Source organism: Puma concolor, chromosome A2 (genome assembly GCF_028749965.1).
Source record: "Puma concolor isolate L17-30 chromosome A2, mPumCon1.1.hap2, whole genome shotgun sequence".
Taxonomy (NCBI): Eukaryota; Metazoa; Chordata; class Mammalia; order Carnivora; family Felidae; genus Puma; species Puma concolor.
Window position 1 is genome coordinate 6,266,812 of NC_141668.1, and position 21,823 is coordinate 6,288,634.

At 56.5% G+C, this 21,823-nt stretch overlaps 1 protein-coding gene across 5 annotated transcripts in view; it reads left to right on the forward strand.

Annotated features, from left to right (window-relative positions):
• The first annotated feature begins 12,147 nt into the window (after window positions 1-12,147).
• The window catches only part of KCNH2 (potassium voltage-gated channel subfamily H member 2), a 32,499-nt gene continuing 22,823 nt past the window's right edge, over window positions 12,148-21,823 (forward strand). For 3 of the 5 annotated variants that reach the window (XM_086686453.1, XM_086686473.1, XM_086686478.1), the window contains exon 1: window positions 16,068-16,425. In XM_086686453.1, coding sequence (XP_086542579.1) covers window positions 16,083-16,425 — 343 coding nt within the window. In that variant the 5' untranslated portion in view covers window positions 16,068-16,082. Of the gene's footprint in view, window positions 12,608-15,365; window positions 15,597-16,067; window positions 16,426-21,823 lie in introns of those variants that run through there. The other 2 variants (XM_086686484.1, XM_086686462.1) reach the window with 2 other exon arrangements.

The window sequence follows — 21,823 nt, forward strand, 5'->3', positions numbered from 1 at the left end:
CCTGTCAGTGTTGTCTGGCCAGAGTGGAGGACTTGGCCCTTGCCCTTGCTGGCCTTGCCCCGAGTACTTGGGTGGGAGGCGAACGCTGTGTCAGTAGCAGGGGACGATTCCCAGACTCCTAGTGACCACGGGCACCCCTAGGGTCCCTCCGGGTGCTCTCCTTCCCCACTCTGTCTACAGCTAAGCCCTCCTGGACCCCCACCTTTGAGTGCCTTTAGCTTCTTGGGGATACAGGCTCAACAAGGATTCAGTGACCTTTTGTCCTTGAGTCTGGCATTAGGGTATCCCTTCCCCTCCCAGCCCCAATTTCCTGGAACCCCCGCCCCCCATGACTCAAATGGGGGACACAAAAGAGCAGGAAGCTGCCATCCAGGGCCTCCACCCCCACCCTGTCATCCAGTGACGCACGCTTCCCCGGGGGTGGTAGGTCAGCGGATAGGCCCAGCGGTCAGTGCTGAGGCAGGGCCTGCCCACCGGGAAGATCTCGCAAGAGTGCAGGGACGGGGAAACTACAATACCCAGGGTGCAGGAGGTGCACAGCAGCCCTCTTCAGGCGCCTCGGGTCGTCGTGCAAACTGGGGTTTGTAGTTCTAAGCCACAGGGTTGGCGGGGGGCCGGAGAGAGGCTTTGAGCTGGGGCACTCCCGTCTAGGGGTCAGAGCCTCGTGGCTATGAGACCACAGAGACTCACAGAAGCTGTGAGAAAGAAACGGAAGGTGAGAGACTGGGAGAGGCAGAGACTGGGAGAGGCAGACAGGCAGACAAACAAACACGGAGATTTGTGTTGGCTGGGCTCCTCTGAAAAGCAGTGGAGGGTAAGGTTGGGGTGGGCCTGGGTGGGGGCCGGGCAGGCGGATCAGCCGGAAGGAACAGGCTGTACCGTGAGCTCTGGGGTCACACCAGGAAGGTAGGGTCTGCCAGCCTGGGGGGAGGTGGGTGAGGGGACCTTGTAAACACAAAGTGGCCTCAGCTCCTGAACACCTAGAGGGTTTGCTCCCGCTCTCTGGCAAAGGGGCAAGTGGGAGGCAGACGCACAAGGTCCAAGCCCAATCCAGACCCGCCCCTGAGGGTCCCGGAGCCCGAGGCGCCACCCCACTCGCCCCCTTCTCCCAGCAAGGCAGGAGGTGGATTCAGGCCCCTTTCCACTTCTGCTTCCCATTCTGCTGGGTCTTCACTATGCAGAGCCCCCGCTGGCCTGACAGAGAGCCTCCCAGGGCTCACTGTGGTCTGAGCCTCTTCCTGGCTGATCCTTGTTCCTTCTCTCCATTCACAGATATCAGACCTGCATCTTGTTCTGGAAGCTTCCATTGCCTTCCCTTTATTTTTCACAGACATGACTCCCAATGGATGTCTTTGACTTCTAGCTCCTTCTCGCTGTGCTTCCTGAAGGACCTGACCACCACACAGCCCCAGTATGTTTCCTCTGTGAGGCCTCCCTCGGCACCCCCTCTCTCTATGCTGCCCCACCCCCCAGGCCACTCTTTGTCTCCCCTGCCTCCAGGCCCTGGGAATATCTCTTGCTCTGGTTCCTCCCAGGGATGGCTCTTGGGCAGCTTTGCCGTCTGTCTTTGACTTCTCTCCCCCATGAACGTGCGTGCTCCGGAAGACCCAGGTCAAGTTCTTCTCATCTGGGATCCTGTTGGGCCTGAGTGCACTGTACCAGGTATATGCTTCACGAACATTGGTTGTTTAGCTGTGAGCATGTGCAGCCATCTAGAGACTGGAAGCTGTGTTCCGGAGGCAGGGGAGAGGGGCCACCGAGAAAGGGGTCGGCTGAGGTGGGACAGGTTTGGATGAACCGAAATAAAGCGTCAGTCTTGTGAAAGGTGATGGGTCCCAAGGAGGGGCATTTTCTGGTCACGAGGCGCGGTGGCGCTGATGGCTATATTGACGTTGATCTGGGCAGAGGAAGCCATGGCAGAGGTTTTAGGAAGAGGAGAAAGCGTCAAAGGAAAGACAGAGAAAGGCTTTATCTTTCACCACAGGGAAGTTTTTCCTCTCCCACTCTTCCTGGGGCTGTGGCCAGTACCGGCCTGTGGGTCCTAACTTCCGGTGAGGGACTCTGGCCTTCCCGAATTTTCCACCCGTGGGCTGGGGCCTTTCTCTTCCCTCCTCAGGGCCCTGCCCAGTCATGTCTTTTTCCACTTTGCTCTTTGTCAGTCATCCCTGCTAGGGCATTAAGGCTTATGCGGCTCAGTGGACCATTGCTCTTATTAGCAGGTGCATTTTAAAGAGTAATTTCTGAAAAGACAAAAATTTCAAGACCTGCAGACTTGAAGTTCCACTGATAGGAAAGTTTTTAATTTTGGATTGTGGGACTTTAAGCTGGAAGGTCTTTGAAGAGAATCCGTTTGGGAGCCCAACCCCTGGGTCCCTGGCAGTGGCTGTGTTTTCTGCCATTGGGAAGGCTGGTTCAGACCCCACCCCCATCTGCCCTGGTCCGTGCAGGTGACAGACCCTTCTTAGGTAGGTAGCCAGGCCTGTGGCTCCTCCTGCTCCCTGAGAAGGATGCAAACCTTGTTCTTGCCTTCCCTTCAGAGCAGAGCAATGGGCAGGGCTTGAGATGGGATGCCCTGACCTTGGGGGAGGGAAGGCTCTGGCCTTGAAGGGGCGTGTGTAGGGCTGCGGGGGCTGTTGAGGGTGGCGGGTGACGGGAGCGGAAGGCCCTGACTCTTTATAGCCCAACCCGGAGTTGTTCAGTGTGAGCTGGAAGTGCCCCACCCTCCCCACTATGAGCAGCTTCCTTCCTGCCTGCTGGCAAGGCCTGGGTGGGGAATGGAGGGGAAAGGAGGGAAGGGAAGGGAAGGGGGGCAACCCAGCAGAGGGAGGGGAGCACCCTTCTTCGGCTAGGAGCCTCCGTTTGAAGTAACTCATGCTGGTTGGGTTGGGAGCAGAGAGGTTTGCTCAGCTTCCAGAAGATACGGTGGAGGCTGGATGCTTGGCGGAGGGGCTTTGGGCCGGGTCTGGGGTGCTTAGGGCTCAGGCAGTGGGAGATGTTGCCTGTCTAAAGGGGGCTCCTGTGCTGGCACTGTGGAGCCATCGTGCCTCCCCAGCCCTTCTTGAGGGAGCCACATGAGGGCAGCAGAGAGCTGAAGAGAAGAGGTTGGAGAAAACGCCTGGGCTCAGGCACCCCTGGTCTAGGATACCCAGGATGAGCAAAGGCCAGGGGCACACACCTCTGGGCCCATCTGGGGTGCATGTCCACATCAATCTTCTGGAACCTTGAAGTGGTTTGTTTGCATAAAGCCTGAAGTTCCTGATGACGGCTCTCACCCTGGGAGAACAGGGGTATCTTCTCTTGGGAAACCTCCCTGCTTCCGCACAGGTCATCCCAGTATGGGGAACTGAAGGTGCAGGGAGCCACGTTTAGCACAACTGGAGGCATGAACATCAGGTGCCAGGGCTCCTGAGAGAGGAGGCAATTCTAGCAGCTGTGAGAGTTGGGGGAAGGAGTTTGGGGCCTCCCTTCGTAGACGCTTGTAGAAGCTGCCTCAGTTGCACAGGTGGGCTCCCTAGGGCACATTGACCCTGTTCTGGATACTCTTCTGTCTCTTGGCTTTCAGACTAATAGGAAAGTCAGGGGGTGGAGAGACCTTGGAGACTCCTAAGACCTTACTCTGGGAGTGACCCGTGACGGTCAGCTTTTGGGAGCTCCTGGGGAGTTGGCACTATCTTTGTGAGGGAAACCTGGGTATCTCCAGGCTTTGATTCTCTCTGAGGTTTAGACAGTTTCTTCTGAACCACAGACCTGAAAAGATTGTGTGTGTGTGTTTGTGTGTGTGTGTGTGTGTGTGCATGTGTGTAAGCAGGAGTGTGTATGTACGTGAGTGTGTATATGTATGTGTATGTGTACGTGTGTATATGTGTAAACACACATATGCATGTGCCCTTGGGCAAGTGTTTCCTGGAACTTCCTCCTTGACCTGCCTCCTCTTCTGGTCCTTGCCCCTTCAACGCTAATTTGGACTAAGAACATCAAGATGAATATGAATATTTTCACATCCATGGGGACTTGAAATTGCCCTTTGTTCCTGGGATCCAGAGTGAAAATGAAGAGTTTTTAAGGGTCAAGCTGAGGAAGGCTGAATGATGATCATGGGGGCCCCTGATTCAGGCCATAGGGCCTCCACATAGGAGGCCACAGTTGTCAGGGACTGGTCTGACAGGCCTGCCCCCTTGCCCCCACCCTCCTCCTCTCTGTCTCCTCCAATCCTTCAGCCTGGCCCAGTTTCCTGGTGTGGTTGCTGTGGTGCTGGGTCTCTTGGGAACTGTGGCTTTGAACATCAAGTGTGCCCAGCATGGAAATTCCGTAGCAACCATCACGAGGATTGGCTAGGCGGAACCCCTTCTCCCTGCCTCTAAGGTGCTCTAGGGAGGGACCAGGCCCTCTCTCCAACCCAGGATGAGACGAGAAGCTTATGGATCCTGTAGCCTGATTTGTGAAATACAGAGACCCTGATCCCAAACCCTGATACTCCTTTCTTTAGACATTATGTTGCCTTCCTGCCCTCCCAACTGGATTATAAGTCCCTTGATTCCCAATGATTATAGAACTAGACATTCCTGCTGTTGATGATGATCCAGTCCTTTCTTGGGGTTCCCATTCTGTTGTCTGGCTTCCTAAATTCCAGCCTAGGCTGCTGTAGAAACTGGCCAACCTCAGTTCCTGGAGGATCCGAATTTAGATATTGTTCTGCCCTGAGCATCCAGAAGAGGGAGCACCTGATCCCTTTCTTTTTCAGGGGAGAAAAACTGAATCCTCTCTTGCTGGACATTTGGGGCCCCCGCGCATAATCGGCCTTTGCTATCATCTTCACACCCTCATCAGCTCTATCTTCCTACAACAAGGCCCCACTCTGGACTGCTAATTACCCAGAGGGACAGCTATGAGGTGTCCTGAGCCCTCAGCCAAATTCTCCCTAACCCCTGCTTTGTAAAGCCTTCCCTTCCCTTCCCTTTCTAGCCTTAAAACCATATCCCCTTACTCTGAAGTCAAAGCATTCATTGTTTGTACCACTTCTTGCCACATGGGATCTAGGACCATGTGAGTTCTCTTGTTGGATGCCATTAATTGTATTTAGTTCCTGTAATATATAATCTATTCACATGTGAGCATGTTTTCTTCCCAACTAATTGCAAACTTTTCAAGATCCAGGGGCTGGGTTGTATGTTCTGCATTTCTCTAGGGCTTTCTCACAGCATGGAACACATGAAAAGTGAGGGGTAATTATTTGTGAGTAGACTGGGGAGATGATGGAGTGGAAGACCTGGTGGGACCTGAGTTCTCTTTTCTAGTCCTTCATGTTGGTTGATGACTCATGGGATGGGGTAGCTACCCTTCAGGATGTGGAGTTAGTTTGGGGTTAGCATTCTCATGCCCATTCTCCCACCCAAGCTGGGGTAGGCTCTGAATTCTGCCTGATGAGATTGGCAGAATGAACAGGGAATAGTTATGAAGAACTGACAAAGCCACCTCTGTATCTGGAGTTGTTTGGGTCTTGTATCTTCTCTGTCTGTCTGTCTCTCTCATACACATACCCCCCAATGCACACCCTCCCATCCACGCAAAGACATCTTGAATTCTTGATTTCTTTCAGCTCTTGTTATATGTGGTGTATAATCCCTGACCTGGTCTGGTGTCGGGGGTGGGAAATCACTTAACTAAGAACCAGGAGAGCTGCTTCTTGTACAGCTCTGTTTCTAACTTGTGGCACATTCCTGAGAAAAAATCTGCACTGCTCTGAATCTGTTTTCTCATCTAAAGTATGAAAGTGTTCCCTTCTGGCTCTAATATTTCATAAGGCAACACAAACCCCAAGGGAAAGCCAAGGAATTTCAAATGTAAAGTTCAGGGGAGGATTCATATGTTTTCCTTGATGACTTGGGTGGAGATGAGGGAGGAAGGCACTTTCTGGACATACGTGAGACCGGAAGTGGTGCTTCTTAGCACCAATTGGTAAAGCCAGCTCTTGCTTCACCGTATGCTGCCTCCTGGAACTACTGGCCAGTTACTGAAGCATTTTCATGGTTTGGGGTGACTGTCTTATTCACTGTGTCCGTAGAAGGGCCCCTCTTTTGCTCACCTGAGCTGCCCTCCCTGGTTTCCTGCTGAATCTGGCATGGAAGGCTTTCAGCACCTTGGACAGAGACAGAACTCCCGCCCAGCTGGACCTGTGCAGCCAAGAGAGCTTGGAATCTCTTGCCAGGCCAGCTTCCCTGGCAGGGTGGCATCAAAGCGTGATATGCTCCTTAATATTTTTTAGTCCTTCAGAACACCCAAAAATAACCCCCCAATCTATGTCAAACAGTGCACTGGTTCTGCAAACTCTGAGGGCATTATTTAAAAACAACAACAATGAGATGCCTGGGTGGCTCAGTGGGTTAAGAGTCCAACTCTTGATTTCGGCTCAGATCATGATCTCATGGTTCGTGAGTTTGAGCCCTGTGTTGGGCTTGCACTGACAGGGCCAAGCCTGCTTGAGATTCTCTCTCTCTCTCTGCCCCTCTCCTGCTCTCTCTCTCTCTCTTTCTCTCTCTCTCTCTCAAAATAAATAAATAAACTTTAAAACAACAACAATTATATCCTAGAACAGTGTCAGGTACATAATAGGTGCTTAGCAAATAATTATTTTAAAGGAATACATGCAAATTTAAGCCTCTAGACCAGTATCTTAGTGCCCTCTTTATAATCAGGTTCTCTCTCCCCATCAGTGCCTCCTATATCATAATTCTGGAGCTTCTACTATTCGATAAGTTCTGGAGCCTTGCTTAAGCCCCTTCTTGTGTCTGAAGAGGCTGAGCTCCATCCCTAAATAAAAAATACAGATGGCTATTAGGTTCTCAGGCAGAGGAAATTTAAGCTGACCTCCCCTCTTTGTCATTTGGGAGTAAGTAGATCGGTGGGGAGGACTCCACATCTGACTCCTATTGGAATTTTGCTTAATGAAAATGTTCACTCCCTCCCTCTGGGTACCCAAGAAAACCCTGCCCGTCCAGGAGGACCCAGCCTTCCGAGGGAGTCCTCCTGGTGCCCTAACCCAGTCAGAGCCCTCCCTCCTCTGAACTCCCCTGCACCTATTATCAGTAATACAGTGTCACGCCAGATTTTTTTCATGACATTCATGCTCATTAGTCCTCCCCAGTTAGATTATGAACTCCTTGCAGGTGGAGTCTGTACCATAGGTCTATTTGTTTTCAAGAGACCCTACAGTGATGAGCACACAGCAGGGTGCAGTGGGAGACTGATGGGTTTGAGGGTCTTCTCACCTACCCTTGTGGGTCCCCCACTGCACTTATTTTTGGTTTGAAATAAATACGTAGGAGGGACCAGGGTGCTATCTGTGGGGTCATCATTGGACTCAAGGGAGCTTGGATCAGAAAGCAAAGGCAGGAGGTGGAGCTGGAGTTGGGTGCTGGGGGAAAATAAAGGAATTGTTGATGGGTGGGGAGTGCAGTTGTGTAGAATTAAGGGAATCACTCACTGTTGGGGCTGGAAAGGATCTCAGAGATCAGCTTGTTTGGTCTCCTCATTTTACAGGTAAGGAAAGTGAGATTTAGTGATCCTCCTAAAGTTACACAGCAAACAGGCCTCTTTCCATCACCTCTGACCTGGTTCAAGTCTTTGACATCCCTCCCCTGGACTACTGCGTACCTTGCTGGGGAGGGTTATATTTTTTCAAGATGGTGGTGCCAATAGATACCATCGCACATGTTTTTCTTATAATATGTCAGTCACACTCCTCCATTGAGAAGTGCGGGTCTTTTTCCTCTCTTTGAATCTGATGAGCCATGATTATGGCAGAAGTTCTTTTATGTGACTTTTGAGGCTACGTTATTAAAGGTGGTACAACTGTTGCCTGAACCGCTCTTGGGACACTTACCCTTCAACCCAGCCATCATGGTGTGAGGAAGCCAGGCAGCCACAAGGAAAGGCTTTTAGGTGTTCTGGCCCCAACCCTAGCTGACAGCCAGCATCATCCACCAAATGTGAGCAAATGAGCTTTTTAGTCCCGATATGAGTGGCGCAGACCAAGTGGTCCTGGCAGAGACATGGACAAAATAAACACGGTCATTGATTTAAGTCCTGGAGTTTGGGATGGCTCTTAGGCAGCAATAAGTAATTGAAACACCTCATGTTTGCCTCAGTTTCTCCAAACTGTTATACACATTTCATTAATTCAACAGACCTTTATCAGATACCGACTATATGTTAGGATCTATACAAAGACAAATATGATTTCTATATTTGTGGGCCATACATTTCAGCTGCCATCATTGTTCTTGTGCACATAGAATAACATCCAGACTCCTCAGTCTAGTGCTAATGGCTCTCGTCTAATGCTCCAATGACACCACGCCAAACTGTTTTGTCCCCAGACCTAATCTTTATTCTCCAGTCTCGATGCCTTTGCTCATTGTTGTCTCTTCCACCTGCAGTGCTCCTGCCCTGCCCCATCTCGATCTTCAAAGACCTGCTCTGAAACCTCCTTCCCTTGCAGGGTCCTCCCTCCCAGACTCCCCCAGTTGAAGGTGAACACACCTCCTTGTAATCCCACAGCACTTAATGCAGACTGCACTGTTTCTTTCTGCCCTCTGCCTTTATCAAGCCTCAGTAGACTGTAACTCCCTGGATGAGGGATCCTGGCTTATCCCTTCTGTTCCCCACCCCTCCCCCCCCAACAGTGTCTGGCACCTAGGGCCCAGAATGTCAGAAGCCCCCAGTGGACATGTATGGATGTGACTGGTAGAACCAGAATCAAAAGTCAGGTTTCCTGAATCCTAGTGTCCAGCACCTTCCTTGCTTCTTTTGATACCCCCATGGCAGTGGAAAAGTCCCACTGACAGCTGGTAGCAGGTTGGTGGGAGACCTTGATTATGGGGCGGGGTTGACAGGGGGATTTGTAGATGGCAGTGACTGGAGGGAGCTCTGGCTCCTTTGCTCGTTTGCTATGGGGCTGAGGTGGGTTGCCCTCCCTCCCCTCCTTTGACTCTCCCTTCCCTTCCTTCCTTGCTTTCAGCAAGCCCTGAGCCCCAGTTCTGGAGGGGCTTCTTTGACCTTATTCCCCTCCAACCCCAGTTCATATTTGAAAACATCCCGTTTCTCAGGACTCAGTTGTACAGAAAAATAAGACCACACAATGCAGCCTGAACTTCCCCTTGCACAACGAGGCACCTCACTGTGTTCTTCCCTGCACCCCCCACCCTGGGGGGGGGGTTCTGAGGAATCATTCCTCCATAAGCTGTCTTGCCTGCGCCCATCTGACTGGAACTGCTTCCCAGTCCCCTGTGATTGTCACTTGCTCTCTTGGGTCCTATTTTGTCTCTGTCTTGCCTGGCCTGCTCCTTGGGGGTCCACCAGTAAGCACAGACTTCAATTTCTTGCCTCGTTCCAGGATGCCCTGGCTTGACTCCCTCAAACTGAGCAGGAGCTCAAAGTGGGATGGGCAGGATGTTTTCTCCATAGACTTTTCTCCCTAAATTGTCTCTTTCTGGGAGCTGGGAGGAGCCTATGTGTCCCACTGTCAATACAGCCTCTCCCTTCCCTCAGTCACAGGCAGATTTCGGGGAGAGGTCTTCCCTGGAACCTCTTTGCAAATGGCTCTGTGAGCCCAAAGTAGGATGGGTAGATTCTGGTTACTCTGGGTTTTAAGGTTGGGCACTTTCCTCTTGCTCCTTAATCTGGGGGTAATGGGGGTGGGAAGGTGGGGCAGCCATCTTCATCACTTCTCTGTTGCCCTATACCTCTACATGCCTTGGTACCTGTGGCCCCAAGAAGGTTGTCTTTGGAGACACCTCACTCCCATTTCACAGCTCCCCTTCCTCATCCCCATCCTTGGCTGTGGGGGTGGCTTAGTGGGACTGCCTTCAGACTCTCCTCTCAACCTCCAGGAAGTCAGAAACCTGCATTCTGCTTGACTTCTGACAGAGAGAGAGAGAGAGAGAGAGAGAGAGAGAGAGTGAAATTTGCATCTCCTTAGCCTGAGGGAACAGCTCTCTTCACACCCGTATCTGTGCCCAGGAGGAAGGCTACTCTGTGCCTGGTCTTTTCTCTTTTGGGAGGATCAAGGGTCCCTCTGATTTCTTCATCCTCCCATGGGATGAGAGCACAGGCCTGTCCCGGGAACATGGGTACCGCAGCGGGAACAGCTGGCCAGGCCAAGTGACCAGCTCCCTTCCCTTTGGCCTTGGTTCTGGAGAGAAGGGAACGCCGCAGATGTCCTCCTCCATATCCTCTCTCCTGGTGCCTGTCCACACTGTGAACCCTTCCTGACTCTCTCAACCACCCAGTCTGGAGGGGAAGCCACCCAGCTCCAACTTGAATCAGCCTGGACTTAGGGCAGGCAACCCAGTGTCGGGGAGGCAGGGGGTAGGTAGTGGTGGTGGTGGTGTGGAGGAGGGGCTGGGCAGTAGTACCCAGATGGGCTGTTGTGCCTGACACCAGGTCACAAAAGAAGGCGAGTTGTGCTAAGGAAGGCCCCAGGCGTCTTGGAGTGTGAGCGAGGAAGCTGCCGGAGGTGGAGAGGGCCGAAGGAATGACTGTACAGGCAAGAGCCTCTGGTCTTTTTTAGCATCAGCTGGTGGAGCCACCTCCTTCTCTCCCACTGGCTGCCTCCCTGAGTCACTGCCCACCCACCAGCAAATAAAAAAGAGGTGTCATCTGCTGGCCAGTGGCCCCATCTGGCCCCGGTGTGTGCATCTTTTTTGCTCCTGGGTGGAAGGTGTGAGTCTGGGTAGGGTGGTCTCACCAAGACCTCTTCCTCTGGGCCTTTCTCCTTCCAGACTCCGCTTCCTTCTTTGCCCTTTGTTCCTCCCCTCCCCCTACATCCCATGATGGTTCTCCCCGGTGACAAGACCCACCCCCTTGCTCCAAGGACAGAGGCAGCTGCAAGCCCTCAGGGGCCCCCACATGGCCCCATCCATCTAGCGGAGCCTCAGATCTGGGCTGCAGGGGAGGGGACCCGAGGCTGGCTGCTCAGCTGGCGACTCCTCCCCACCGGCCAGCTCAGCTGTCAACACTCGGCCTCCCTGCCCTGGCCTTCGCAGGGCCCCGCCTGGCTGCGAAGACCGGGGACACCGTGCCCCAGAGACCCTCACTGAGACCCAGGCAGGCGGTGGGCAGGCGGCGGGCAGACACCCTGCCTGCCCTTGAGCATCCTCGGGCCTCCTTGCCTAAATAAGGGAGCTGCAGCTGGAGCGAGCCAGCTGGCCCGGGGGGGAGGGGCCTGCGGCTAGGCCAGGGTTTTCCGAGGGGCTGGGCCGCCGCAGCGCCGCAGGGCCCCGAGCCCTCGGCGGATTGGGCCTGCAAGGCTGGCCCGCGCTGCAGAGGGAGGGAGGGCCACTCGCACAAGGGGATCCCCAGGCTGGAAACTCGCGCTCAGGGGCCTATCTTTGATCCCGCAGCTAGGAGGCCGTGTCAAAATGTACCTTTCTACCTCTCTGTTCAGGAGAGCCCCGAATAACCCCAGAGAGGGCCGTGTGTGTGTGTGTGTGTGTGTGTGTGTGTGTGTGCGCGCGCGCGCGCGTGTGTGTGTGTGTGTGTGTGTGTGTGTGTTGGGGGGGGGGTCGCCCCTGCTCTGGGTGCGTGCCCCTCCTAAATCTCACCCACCCTTATTCCAAATCGCGTCCCACCCGGGGCCTGCAGATCATCTTGCCCTTCACGTTTCCCGTGCCTCCCGTGACCCTGGGTTCATCCTCCCAGGGCCCAGGCCTCGGCCGTGTCACCTACAGCGGGCTTTGGGCGCTTGTTGTGTGTATCCAGCCTGTGCTTGGAGCGGTGGGCGACAAGGGCATAAGGGACCAGACCTCTCCAAGTCAGGTTTCTCAGTCCTTCCAGTCCGGGGGTCGGGGGTGGAATCCCCAGGCCCCTCCCTGGCCGTCTGAAGGCCGGTCATCACACCTACCCTCACTGTTCCCCTACCTAGGGGCCCCTTCCCCCTCTTTGGGGCGCGCGAGTCCCGGGGGCTCCTGGGCTGAGCGAGGGGCTGGGGTGGGGGAGCCCTTGACGCTGCTCAGCCAATGGGAAGGGCGGGCGCGCGGGGTGTGGGGGGGGGGGAAGAGGGCGGTGCTGCGGGCGCGCGGCGGGCGGGAGGGGGCCGGGAGGCGGGGGCCGGAGCCCGAGGGGCGCGCGCCGCGTTAACCCTTCCGCCGCCGGGCCGAGCCGCAGGCGCAGCCGGAGCCGCGGGCGCCGGAGCGGCTGTCGGCGCGGCGGGCGGGAGCCGGGAGCCCGGCGCTCGGGCGGGCGGAGCGCAGCGCGGGGACGCGGCGGAGCGGGGCCCGTGGCTCGGAGGGGGCCGGCAGACAGGTGTGCGGGCGGCCGGGCGGCCCGAGCTCAGGCGGCTCCAGGCCCGGCCCGCGGTCAGGAGCCGGGAGCCGAGCGGGGACCCCGCGCCCGCAACCGAGTCCCGGCCCCGCCCGTGGTCTGCTTGGCCGCGGGGTGCGGGGATCACGGCCGGGCCGGGCCACCCGAAGCCTGTGTCGGGCCGGGCCGGGCCGGGGTGGGTGGGGGCCCGCCCGGCCCGCCCATGGGCTCAGGATGCCGGTGCGGAGGGGCCATGTCGCGCCGCAGAACACCTTCCTGGACACCATCATCCGCAAGTTTGAGGGCCAGAGTGAGTGGGGGAGGGGGCCGGCGGGGAGGGGGCTCTGGGGGCGGGCCGAGCGCTCCAGAGTGTGAATGGAGGGGCGTGCCCCGGCCGTGTGCTTCGGGCTGGTGCGAGTCAATGGGGGCTGGTGGCCTCAAGGCGCTGGCCAGGGGTCTCGAGGGCAAGGCTTGGTGCTGGGGGCCTTGGGTTTGGAGCCAAGGGGGCTGTATTGGGGCGCAGGGCTGGAGGCTCTGCTCAGGCTTCCAGGATCCGGAGTGTGTGTGACATCTCAAGTGTGCAGGTATCCCTAACTCCGGTGCCTGGATGTGGATGGGGCTGTGTGGGGGCAGGGACAGAACATGTATGGTCCAAACTGTGAGACATTAAGTACTGTGTCTCAGCCGTCTTGACTGTGTTTTTGAGAGACTGAGAGCCAAGCACTTAGAGTCAGTGCCTAACCTGCTCCTGGGGTGTGTGTGTCACCCAGGAGTTCGGCCCTGCTTGGGCAGTGGGGAGGTATTTTGGACAGAGCTGCAAACTGTGGGCTCCTAGGTGACAGGGTGTCATGGCCTGAGACTGGGCTCTAAGGGTCTAACAGGCTCAATGCAGTGCCCCCATATTGTTAATTTTCCTGCCCTGAGCCCCTTTATGGGGACTACAGCACCCCTAAGCCTGGTCCAGTAGGGGAGGCTTCCAGAAGTGTCCCAGGCTAGGTGAATGTTCTGGTGTGGGTGTTTTATCCTCCCAGCATGTGTGCGTCTCTCTCCAAGGCTGCATGTGCCATGGTGGGTGTGACTGCCAAGGGCCCTGGGAGCAGGGAGCGGGTGACATTCCTTGCCCATGACCCTGTGAGCACAGGACAACGTGTGCTTGTAACTGTGGTGGGGGGGAGGGAGGGATCAGTTTGACGGGCAGCATTGTCTGAAGCCGAGGAACAAGATGATCCTGAGGGGGAGGAGACTGACACGGTGGAGGGCCACAAGGTGGGGTCTTTCCTTTTCAAAAGCTCCCGGAGGCTGTGTCTGCATGGAAAGAACCTGGGCTAGGATCTGGGGGCTCAGCTTCTGGCCCCACCTCTGCCACTGACTGCCATGTGACCTTGAGTGACTCTTCCTTCTCCGAATATCAGTTTCCACATCTGGAAAGGAGGGGGTGGCCAAAGGAGCCTTTCAGATCCCTTCTGTGGTGTATTCCAGGAGCTCGGAAGGGGTGGGGGTAGGGCCTGCCTTCGAAGAAACTCGCTCTTCTCTCTCTGGGCCTGGGAGCTGGTTTCTCTTCTCCAAAGCTGGTGTGTGTGGCTGGCACTCTGGACTGCCTTGGGCTTAGGTGGAGGTGGAGGCCAAGTCAGGGGTCTTTTCGTGTGACAAGGAACCCTGACTCCTGATGGCTGCCTGGGAGTTGTGGAGGCCTGGTGAACTGACCTAAAGATGACCCAACTTCAAAAACTAACTTCCCGGAGACAGGATAAGGGATGGCTTTAGGCAGCCTGTGTCGGGGAGCCCTTGCTGCAGCAGCCTGGGCCTTGTCCATGGGATTGCCCAGAGCTGCAGACTGAGAGGGCTGTGCCTGCTGGAAGGCGAGGGGGCAGAGTTCCAACTGCTACCCAAAGCCCCAGCATTAAAGGCCAAAGTGGCCGGAAACTTCTGTGTTTATAAAAAGCTCTTATGCCTGAGTATCTTCCCTGGCACCAGCTGGGTCTGCCGCCTGCCTGCTGCTCACCTGCCAGCTAGCTGGGCCTTGGGGGCAGGTGTGGAGCGGGTGACCCACGTCCAGCTGAAATGGGTCCATTGGGGCACCTCAGCTTGACAGGGTCAAACTGAAGAAGGCCTCCCTTCCCTGGGTCTGTCTTACAAGCGGGCCACTGTCTCAGGTCCATCCCTGGCTCCCGGTATTTTCCGGGATTGAAGCCTCAGGTCCCTTTCCTTGCTCCCTATGACCTTGGGCTTCTGCCTGTGACCCTCTTTTTATTCCTTCTTCTGTCAGACCTAAGTTCAAAAGCTAGCTCTTTTACAAGCTGCAAGATGTGGGCATGGCTCTGAACTTCTTTTGAGCCTCAGTTTCTTCATCTATAAAACAAAGCTAATGATGCCTATCTTATGGGGTTGTCAGAGTATTAAATGAGAGAGGGCATCATAGGTGTTCACGTGGTACTTCCCTCGTCCCCTTTAGAGTGCCCACTGTCCAGCCCCTGACTGCCCTTAAGGGGCGCGTAAGTCCCGGGAAGTACTGATCTGGTAGGGTCCCCAGGTACTTGGGGGAGTGATATCCTAAGGATCCCCAGGGTAAGGAGTGCCCAGTGTGCGCCCCCCCCCCCCCCCCGCCCCCAGTCTAGACAGCAGAGGTCAGGAAGAGAAGCCGGACGACCTGATGCAAAGGGAAGGCTAGCCGCCATCTCTGGCCCTTCCCAGGCTCCCTCTCCAGGCCCAGTGTTTATCCCTCCGCCGCGGCTGCTGACACGCGTTGCTGACACCCGCCCAGGCTGGCCTCGGCCCCGGGCGCGGAGGGGGCGGGGGGCCGCTGGCAGCCTGCCCGGGGGAAGCCATGCAGCCAGCCCGCGGGCCGGGCGGGGGAGGGGGCGCGTCGCCGGGCAGGGCCGGCGGAGGCACCTGTGTCGGGCCACACAGCTGCATTCGCCCCCTGCTAGGGACCCCAGTCGCCGCAGTGCTGCCTGGAGCGGGGAGTCCCCCGGCGGGTGGCTGTGTGTGACAGGAGAATGCGCGGAAGGGCTGGGGGCCCCCGAGGCAGGGGTCCCTGCTCACGTGCCTGCTCATCCCCGCCCCCCCAGGCCGCAAGTTCATCATCGCCAACGCTCGGGTGGAGAACTGCGCCGTCATCTACTGCAACGACGGCTTCTGCGAGCTGTGTGGCTACTCGCGGGCCGAGGTGATGCAGCGGCCCTGCACCTGCGACTTCCTGCACGGGCCGCGCACGCAGCGCCGCGCGGCCGCGCAGATCGCGCAGGCCCTGCTGGGCGCGGAGGAGCGCAAAGTGGAGATCGCCTTCTACCGGAAGGATGGTAGGCGCGGGCCGGGGCGGGGCCGCGACGAGGGGGCGTGGTCGCGACTAGGGGGCGGGGCCGCGAGGGACTGGGGTGGGGGTAGGGACGGCTGGATCCGGCGAGGCCGGAGCGTGGCGGGAGACCCGGCGAGTGCCCTGCGGTGTGTGACCCCCAACTGGGGCCACTGCTGTGGGTCAGGTGGCAGGCGCCGGCTGGGCATTGGGGCTGCCGGACGGAGTGGGTCTCTTCACCTCATTCATTCCGGCGGGATGGTTTTCGGGGTGACCAAGGGGCTGTTTGGCTGTGGGTATGGCGCCTTTGGTTTCTTCTTTCCCTGGGCTAACGTGGGCAGGTTGAGGTAGATGGGCTGGAGTTTGACGGGGCCGGGATGGCAGGTGAGTGGAAGGAGTTGACAGAAGGTCAGGTTGGTGTCTGGGCACTGACTTCCGGCCCAGGCCTCTAGCTCCCCTAGGGCAGCCCCTGCCAGGTGGTTGGTCTGGGGAGATGTCACTGAGGGTGAGGCAGGGGGCCTGCAGGACTCTGGCTCTCTGCTGTCCTTCTGCTCCTCTCTCTCCTGTACTTAGGCTGCACCTGGCAGGAGGTGCGTGCCTCTCCCCACAACCTCCGTTCCCTTTGTCTCATCGTTTGAGTGCCCGACCCATCACCCATCACCCCTTCCTTCGCCAGGTGTCTCTGCTCAGCCACCGCCTCCCAGCCCAGCTGCTCTGGGCTTCCGGACAGTGGATAAACAGAACCCTGGGCGGGGCTGCTCTCGCACTGTGCCTGCCCTGGTGGGCTGGGCTCTGCTCAAGGAGGGCAGTGAAACAGGGCTTTGGCAGGTCTGCAGGTATTGGAGGGCTGGGGAGGTGGCTCCAGAAGGTGCCACTGGACTGGCCATGGATGCCCAAACTCTGCTACTCACTAGTGTGTATCTGATGAGCATTTACTGAACCCCTGTGAGCCAGGTGCAGTGCTAGGGTCCTGTAGATAGCTCAGTGAACAAGACAGATGAGGTTACTGCCAGATGGGAGCTTACCTGCTGTAGATAGCACTCTCCGCTTTCCCCTGTGGGTAGGCAGAGTGAGCCAGCGGTCCTGTGTGCACCTGGCGCTGTCCCTGGAATATCCCCTGCATGCTCAGTCTAGCGAAGCTGCCTTGCATCTCTCGATGGCCGCGCTTTTGCAGGCGTGCACAGCCTGTGAGATCACTGGACCGCGTTAGAAGGGGCTCTCTCACTGGGGTCCTGTGGAAGGGAGTTTGCTTATAGAAAATGGGGTTCTGGCTGGGAGGCAGGGGCCAGGAGAGTAGATGCAAACTCGGAAGCCTTCTGTTTTTCCACTGAAGTCTCCCCAGAACCTGAATCAGAGCAGATCTGTTTTTCTATCTGCCGGGCCATCTAGTGCTAGCACGCATTGGTGGGTGGCTTCTATGTGCTGGACGCTGGGCTAAATGCTTCACTTAGCTTATCTCAGGGAATCTTCACAACAGCCCTGGGAGGTAGACACTACTCGTATCTCCATTTTATGGATGAGGAAACTGAAGTTCAGGGAAATTAAGAAATTGCACCAAAGTCGCACAGCTAGAAAGTGGCAGAGCTGGGAACGGAGCTCTGTCTGTCTGATCCGAGCCCGACCCGTCCTGCTTTGCTGTCACCTATTAAAAATGGCCCCAAGGGGCGCCTGGGTGGCGCAGTCGGTTAAGCGTCCGACTTCAGCCAGGTCACGATCTCGCGGTCCGTGAGTTCGAGCCCCGCGTCGGGCTCTGGGCGGATGGCTCAGAGCCTGGAGCCTGTTTCCGATTCTGTGTCTCCCTCTCTCTCTGCCCCTCCCCTGTTCATGCTCTGTCTCTCTCTGTCCCCAAAAAAATAAATAAACGTTGAAAAAAAAAAAAATTTAAAAAAAAAATGGCCCCACATAGGTACAGGCATATCTGTATCCTGCATGTGACTTTGTGTACAATTTGATTCTGAAAGTTTGCAAACCATTGGTGTGATGAAAAGAATGTTGATACGTAAGTCCTGGGATCAGGTCTAACACCAGAAATTAGGTAGCTTGAGAACTTGGTTCCTGCCTTGAGCCTGTTTCTGCTTCCAGGGTAAGGTGCTCACACAGCCCCTTGGCAACGGGGGCCTGGGTGCTTCCATCTTCCCCGTGGTGCTCGGGGAACTGGCCCTCCCTCTTGTCCCAAGATGGCTCCTTTGGGAGAAGATAGCCATGGGACCCCTTCTTCTGAGGTGCTATCGGGAAATCTTGGTGACCTTGAGGATCACTTCATCCAGCCCACTTGAGTTACAGATGGAGAAGCTGAGAAGCAGAGGCCCAGTTACTAGTTAACCAGCGGATGAAGTGGGACTAGAACCCAGGCCTCCTGCCCAAGTGCACGTTCTTTCCTCCCTCCAGCTACTCTCCAAATGGGGATGCCATCCAGAAAATCGTGTGCCAGTCCTCTCTGCCTGCCCTCTTGTCTGCTCTCACCTAGTTTCTCCTGTTGGCCAACAGGCTGGCCTTGACCCTCGGGTCCTATGGGTCCCCATTCGTCCTGGCACTTGAGGCCCAAGATGCAGACAGATCTCCTCTGCCTCCCTTCTCTCTGCCTTGAAATGCTTAGTCCCTCGGGCAAATGCCTGTGGCCTGCCCCGTGCTGTGTATGCCGTGTATGTGTATGAATAGGGAGGCAGAGGTGAGGAAGGGCAGTGCCGCCGCTCGCTTCTGTCCAGGCCCTTTTCTGGGTCTCTGCCTGGGCAGCCACCGGAGAGTGGGTCTCCAGGCTTCAGCTCCAGGGAGGTGGGTGGCTGGGAAGGAGGCGGGGCCTTTTGCTGGCAGGCGCCACTGCGGACAGCTGTGCTGTGTCGGTGCCTCAAGCCTAGCTCTGTGCAGTGTCAGGGCCTGGAGCCAGACAGCCCCATTATTTAGGTGCTGGGACTGCTGGGAGGTGGGGAGGCCAGACTTGGGGCGGGGGGTGGGTGCGGGCTGGAGGGAGAGACACGAGGTGCCAGGGCTCACTGGCCCTGTGTCCGTGCCCCTTAACACGAAGCCCAGGATTAAGACGGACCTGGGAGTAGAGCCAGCAGCTTGGGGTCGGCAAGCAGTAGCAGCCTGGGGGGCCCTGGGGCCACGTCTTGGCGGCAGGTGCAGCTGGTGCACACCTGTGTCCCTCCACGGTTGGAGGGGTGGGTTGTGGGTCCTTTGGTGGCTCTTCCTCACTTGCTCTGTCCTCTGCCAGGCCTCAGGGAGGCCCCCTGCTCTCTGTCCCTTTTGTTCTTTGCTCTCTGTTTTCATCTGTCTGCGCCCCGCCTCTCACCGAGTTCAGCCTCTGCTCAGGAACTCTGCTCCTCTTCTCTCCCAAGGTGGCCTCCCTGCCGACTCCTGTCCCCTTGGTCTTTATCTCCTCTTCCTTACACCTGTCTCCCTTCTTCCCTCCCTCCAGCACCCCTGAGCCTTCCTCCTCGCCTCTCTTCCTCTGCCCCTCTGGGCTCTATTTGGAAGTCTCTCTCTGGCTCCCCATACCTCTGCCTGTTCTGGCCTGGTCTCCACGTCCCTGTGTCCCCGGGGGCCTGTGCGTGGGTGGGGGACGGGGGTGTCTCTAGAGAAGAGTCAGTCGGTTTCTCCACTCCAGCTGCAGGCTGGTTGCCATGGCGACAGGGTCAGAGGGCCCCCACTGCAACAGCTGAGCTGTGGGTTGGGGGAGGGGTGGGGACCATGGGGCCAGCCTGCTCCCCGGTGTCCCTAGTGCCCATGGGGAGCCAGAGCCCCAGTGGTGGCCTCACACCCACTGCTGGGTGGTTCCCAGACTCAGACTACAGCGTCTCAGGTGCTTGGGCAGACACTTCGGGCCCCAGCAACCCTCCATATATACCGGGCCACTTCCCCGTTTGCTCCTTGTCCCCTGATCAGACTCCTCACTGTGACACTCTGAGACTCCTCCCTTTTCCATCGTGGCCGACCTCTGCCCAAGCTCAGACGCCCACCTCCTGTGCCCCTGCCCAGGTCGCGATCCTCAGGCGCCCAGACCCTCATCAATCGGGCTGCTGGTGAAGGAGCCCCTGGGTATACTGAGGCCAGGCAGGCAGGTGAGACAGAGGTGGGGGTCCAGGTGTGTCCTGTGTCCCTGAGATGGGAGCACACCAGAGCGATTCCTGGAGGAATGAGTTTAGATGCAGGCAGCACCTGTCTCAAGGGCGGAAGCCTCACGGGGGCTCCAGTCAGGGCCTGGGTGGCTCGGATACGTGGCATGTGAGAGCACGTGCACGTGCCCCTGCACGGTAGCCAGGAGCAGGGCCCAGCCAGCATTTCTTCTGCAAGGCTGCTAGGGAAGGGTCATTCCTGAGCTAGAGTAGGGTGCCCTGGCCTGCTTAGGAGCTTCCTGTCCCAGCACCACCCAGGGGTGAGGTAGCCTGCCAAGACTGAGGGTGTCAGCCACTTCTGGCTCGCTTTGGGGTCTGGAGAGTGTTGGGAGGGCGGCTCCTCCGTGTTGTGTCTGCTGTAGCCCCCGGAGAGGAGCTATGTAAATATTTGTGCAGAGCCTTCGTCCACAATGAGAGCAGAGTTTGACGGTGGCCTTGGGCTCCGGGGAGGGGGGCTGTGGGCATCAGGAGGGCCGGCATGGGTGTGTGAGATGGGGTGAGACTCAGCCTCTTTGCTGCCTAGAGGTGGCTTCCAGGGCGATGTGACTTGAGAGGTTCCAAGAAAGCCCTTTTGCACTTAAATATCCCCTCTGAGGATGCCCCAGATGCCTCCACTAGGGAAGGTTTTGCTTGGGTGGAGAATGAGCCTTGCTTTTGAAAAACATGTTCTCTCTCATCACCTGCCCCTGCATGTAGGGGGGAATGTGGAAATATCAGCCCCTTAGTGCGATTGACTTTGACAGAAACTTTCCTCCCTGATATGGGAGCAGGGCTAGAAGAGGTGGTCGTGGTGGGACACCTGGGACACGAGACAAGAATGGGAGACTCGGGGCACCTGGGTGGCTCAGTCACTTAGGCGTCCGACTCTCAATCTCAGCCCAGGTCATGATCTCACGGTTCGTGGGATTGAGCCCCGCATCGGGCTCTGTGCTGATAGCATGGAGCCTACTTGGGATTCTCTTCTGCCCTGTCTCTCTCTCTCTCTTTCTCTGTCCCTCCCCCCACTCTTTCTCTCAAAATAGGTACATAAACTTAAAAAAAAAAGAATGGGAGAGGCTCTGGATGAACCGCTGTCCCCCAAAATCCCCTGCAGGCTTTAATCTAGGGGCCATAAAGCTCTCCATGCTGTGGACTGTGGGTGGCCTACACAGGCCTCTCTCTGGTTTGGTCATCTGTCTACCAGACAAGAAGTGTCTTCTCCTTGGCCCATATTCTCCCTCCTTCCCAGTTCTGGACGAGATTGCCGTGTCTGACCTCCCCCGCTAGATCATAAGCTCCACGAGGGCAGAGAGCAGCCTGTCTGTTTTGTTCTCTGTGGTGTCTGTGTCTAGTCCACACTGGAGCTTGGTACAAATGCATGAATGAATGAATGAATGAATGAATGAATGAATGAAGGGCTGGGCAGTGTGCTGTATTGTAGAAGCCCTATACTTGGAGTCAATGACTTGGAACAATTTCTGGCTCAGCTAGACTTGCACCTGCTTGGCCGTCGGCCATGTGTCCCCAGGTCCTGGCCAGCCGGGGGAAGTGAGCTGACCCAGGGCCTCAGCATCTCTGTCCCCTACGGTGCTCCCCTCCTTGCCTTGTGCCCTGCTCGCAACCCCTGCTCGCCTCTCCCCCTCCTTCCCCAGGCTTCTGCCTCTCCCTCAAATCACTGAAACCGTATTTGTGTTCATGTTTCTTTTTTTTTTTTCTTTCTCTTTCATTTCATTTTCCTTTTTATCTCACTCTCCAGCCCCATTACCCTCCCCTTAGGCAACCATTCAGATGTACTTACTGTGAATGTGTTGCTTGCATATGTTCTTGCAAAATGTGTATTTTGTCTGGGTACACACAGGCTTAATTTATGTAAATGATATGTGCTATATATTATATTCTGGTGTTCACTTGACTTGCACAGGAGTATGCCTTTCGGTCCATCCAGGTTGCTACTTAACATCTAATCTGTAGCTTTGTATTTTGTGATGTGTACCCACCTCAGTTTACCTGCCCGCCCTCCTGGGCAGCCATCTCCAGATATCCCGCATAAATAATGCCGCAGTGAACATCCTCAGCCATGGTCCCTTCTGGACTCGGGTGAGGATGTCTTTGGGATGTATCTGCAGGAGTGGGATTGCTGGAC